Source organism: Populus euphratica, unplaced genomic scaffold, assembly GCF_000495115.2.
Source record: "Populus euphratica unplaced genomic scaffold, PopEup_1.0 scaffold576.1, whole genome shotgun sequence".
Taxonomy (NCBI): domain Eukaryota; kingdom Viridiplantae; phylum Streptophyta; class Magnoliopsida; order Malpighiales; family Salicaceae; genus Populus; species Populus euphratica.
In genome coordinates, this window is record NW_011500450.1 from 47,448 (window position 1) to 51,013 (window position 3,566).

The window sequence follows — 3,566 nt, forward strand, 5'->3', positions numbered from 1 at the left end:
TTTTTTTAACTATATGATAAAAAGAAAAAAATAGATAATTACATAATCAAGTTTAATTAGAAAAAAAGTATTCTTCTAAATCCTTAAACTAGGATAACTAGGGTTATCTCGCCAAACTTACAAACCGGATTATTGCCAAACTTACAAACCGGATCATTGATTCCACAAAGTTTATTAACCTAGTTTTTTAAATTATTTTTTATTTAACTAAAATTTTTTAATAATAAATTATATTATAATGCTGAGATATTTTTTTAATACTAACTGTGATGCTAGATTTTTTTTAAATCCTATAAATATATTATATAAAGACTAAATTAAAAAATAAATAAAAAATAAAAGAAAAAAAAGATCAAAATAAAAAAAAAACATTTTCCAGTGCTAAGAGGTGAGGATAAATAATGTTTTCCACATTCCTTTTAGCTTCAGTTATAATAATTATATATTTAGATTTTTTATTCTTACATTTGTTGATTTTGATGTAATTTTTTGCTCCTCGATAAAAAAATGTTTGTTTTTGTTCATCTGTTGGGTCTTTTAATTTACTTTCAAAGATCCAAACCATAAATCTATGGATCCAGCAGAATCCACGGATGTAGACTTTTTTAAATGCCTTGTGATTGCAAGTTATTTTTAAACTTATGAGATATTAAAAAAGCCCTGGAAATAATGAGTTTATAAGTTATGAGACACTGAACAAATTGCTGTTTGGACCAACCTTTTTTTTTTCTTTATTTTTTTTTTTTTTTTGTGGTTGTGATGTTTTTCTTTTAAATCCTTTTTGGCATGTTCTACACTCTTGCTTTCCCAATTTTCTTAAGAATTGATATTGGTAATTTAATTGAATAAAAACCTTTTTTTTCTTAAATAAAAATATGATGACGATTTTTAAGTTTAAACTAAAAAACGTATTAGTTTCATTGATAATTAATTAATTAATTATTGCTAAAAAAACAAATTACCCTCAAAATTTTACTGGACGAAGCTAAAGCACGCTTTAACGTTAAAAGCTAACGGCAATGATAAAAACTTGGCAATTATTGTACTTCAGCTCTTTGCGTGTCTACTCCTACCAAAAAGAACCCTCACCGCAATCTCTCAAAAATCTTGACGTTAATATATATATATAGTTACTTCAGGTACACCTTTACCACCTTATTTATTACATATTTTTTTAAAGATTTATGCTGGTAATTTGTTAACTGTTTAAGCTTCTTGGTCAAGTGTGTTTACAGTCTTGCTTACCCTTTTCTTTCTTGAATGGGACCTTCACCTCCATCGTTATGTCTGTATTTATGTACCTTTTCTTTTCATGTGAAATACTGATCATGACATGCAAGAAGGTTTTTTTTTTTTTGTTTATGGGATTAGGGTTATTACTAGTTGACGTGAAGTATAATCAAAATGATATTCGAGTAATGTTTTAGTTTTAATTTGTTAATTACTGACGGGGAATAATTTTAAGGTTCATTTTGGTGAGGACTGAAAGGGGAAGAACTTTCGCACTGTTTGCTCTGATGAGGAAAGGTCTACAGTTCTTGTACTGTAACACCATATGGATGTGAAAAAGAAAACAAAAAGGCAAAAAACAATGAGAAAAAAGGTGGACAAGTTCTGTAGCATCTAAGCGATGAAGATGAAGCTCCTTCAGTGGATTGCTTCCAGTTGTGTTTAGTTTCCTTTCTTCTAGATTTATGTGATCTTTTTGACTGATCATTATGCCTTTGTTTTTATTTGTACGATCTGCGTCAGCACCGTGTCCCTTGCTGTGTGGGTGTTTTAGAACAATAATCTTATCTTCCAATAAGGTGGCATATAGAGCCATGCGTGATGATTTAATGTGATTGTATTGCAGGAAGGAGATAGAATGTCATGACATTTAATTAGATTTTTAATGAGGTTACTGATTAAGTGATTGGAGTCAAGGTTGGCAAATTAAGGCTTGAGTGCGAGTAGCTTCCTTGGATTGGATGGAAACAAAGAGTTTTCAGCCTGAAACACATGTAGCACAGCGAAGCCGGAGAGATAAGTTGAGATTTCAGCAAAGTTTAGCTTCAGTCCAGCATCTAGAGGACTTCGGTAATGATTTGGATCAGTTGGCAGTTGATCCGTTGCTAACCCCAGATCTTGTCCAGGTTCGACATACTAGGAACGGGAACATGCTGTATGACCCTACTTTTCTCTCATCTGCAGTGCTGGATTTTGCAACAAGTTCTAATGTTTTGTCAGCTCAAAGGGGCGCAATGGTTGATCAAGAACTAGGTCCAGCACACCTCCATAGCCCCATTGCAGCTGAGAATTCTTCGTTTACTAACATGCCTCTCCCAGTTTTGTCGAACTTAAACGCTTCACCTACAGCCAGTAATGATGATGCTCAGGGATGTGGCAACTGGACAAAGCTAGGTTCAGAGCAAGGTTATGATTTGACTGTTGATTACACAGGTGGGTCGGTTGATGGGGAGAGGAATCAGAAACTGATGTCTGCTGTGGAAGTCCTGTCAAATAATGCAAGGGTAACCGACATTTCTACGTATACACAATATTTCAAGCCTAGTTACAATGAAGACCGAGATTTTGAGCTTCAATCTTCTCTAGCCGAGCCCTCAGATGAGTTTTCTAGTCAAGATAACCAAAAGCAACTCAGGGAAAGGCAGTTTACCACTCATCCACTTAACCAAAATACACTGCAAGATGTTGTTACATCGGGATTGGTTGGGAGAACTAAGGAAATTATTCTCCATCCATCGTTTGAAAATCAATCATCCACTTTACATTTTAATGACCCCAATGCTCGGATAAGAAGGCCGAATGAGAACTCTCATCAGTGGAGTTGTGAGTTGGGTCTTATTACAAGGAAGAGTTCCCAAGAGCTGAGGACTATTCCAAACTATGCTAACACGCAGGGCTTATCTTTGTCTCTTTCGTCAAATCAGTCATCTAAAGTCAATGAAACTCGGTCTGGAGAAGCAAATGAATCTGAGTGTTTGCAATCAAAGAATCGTCTTTCCAAAGAACCTCATCATGTTTCAAAAGTTTCCAAGGCAAGTTATATGTGTCCATTGCCAAGGCCATCAATTCTAAGTAAAGGTTGCGGAAAATCTTTACATGACTTGCCAGGAGATGCGACAAATATTCTTCGAAATGCTGGTCCTCTTGGACCTTTCACTGGATATGCAACTATTCTAAGTAGCTCTAGATTCTTAAAGCCAGCTCAAGAGCTAATGGACGAATTCTGTGGTGTTAAGGGTCTGGGGCTCGTAAGAACATCTGAGTTGCCCAAGAGGATAGGTGGAGAAGCTAGTCCTCCAGTTTTGGGAGACTCTGTTAATGAAGCTGATACAGGGGACGAAGCCAATGATGACAATAATTTAGGTGCCTCACCCTTTACTTCTTGTAGATCAAATGAAGAAATTGGTCGTTGTGGGGTAGGAAACAGTTCTTCCAAATCTTATATGCCAGCGTACCAACAAATGAAGGCAAAGCTCCTATATTTGCAGGAGGAGGTTGGTTATATCTGCTTTGCTCCCCCCCCCCCCCCCCCCCCCCCCCCCCCCCCCCCCCCCACC

The 3,566-nt window shown here is 36.0% G+C and overlaps 1 protein-coding gene across 2 annotated transcripts in view; it reads left to right on the forward strand.

Annotated features, from left to right (window-relative positions):
* The first annotated feature begins 1,052 nt into the window (after window positions 1–1,052).
* LOC105114760 (BEL1-like homeodomain protein 9) overlaps window positions 1,053–3,566 on the forward strand; it is a 6,370-nt gene continuing 3,856 nt past the window's right edge. The window contains exons 1-2 of one of the 2 annotated variants that reach the window (XM_011011424.1): window positions 1,053–1,139; window positions 1,856–3,503. In XM_011011424.1, the coding sequence (XP_011009726.1) occupies window positions 1,971–3,503 (1,533 nt within the window). In that variant the 5' untranslated portion in view covers window positions 1,053–1,139; window positions 1,856–1,970. Of the gene's footprint in view, window positions 1,140–1,262; window positions 3,504–3,566 lie in introns of those variants that run through there. The other variant, XM_011011423.1, reaches the window with a different exon arrangement.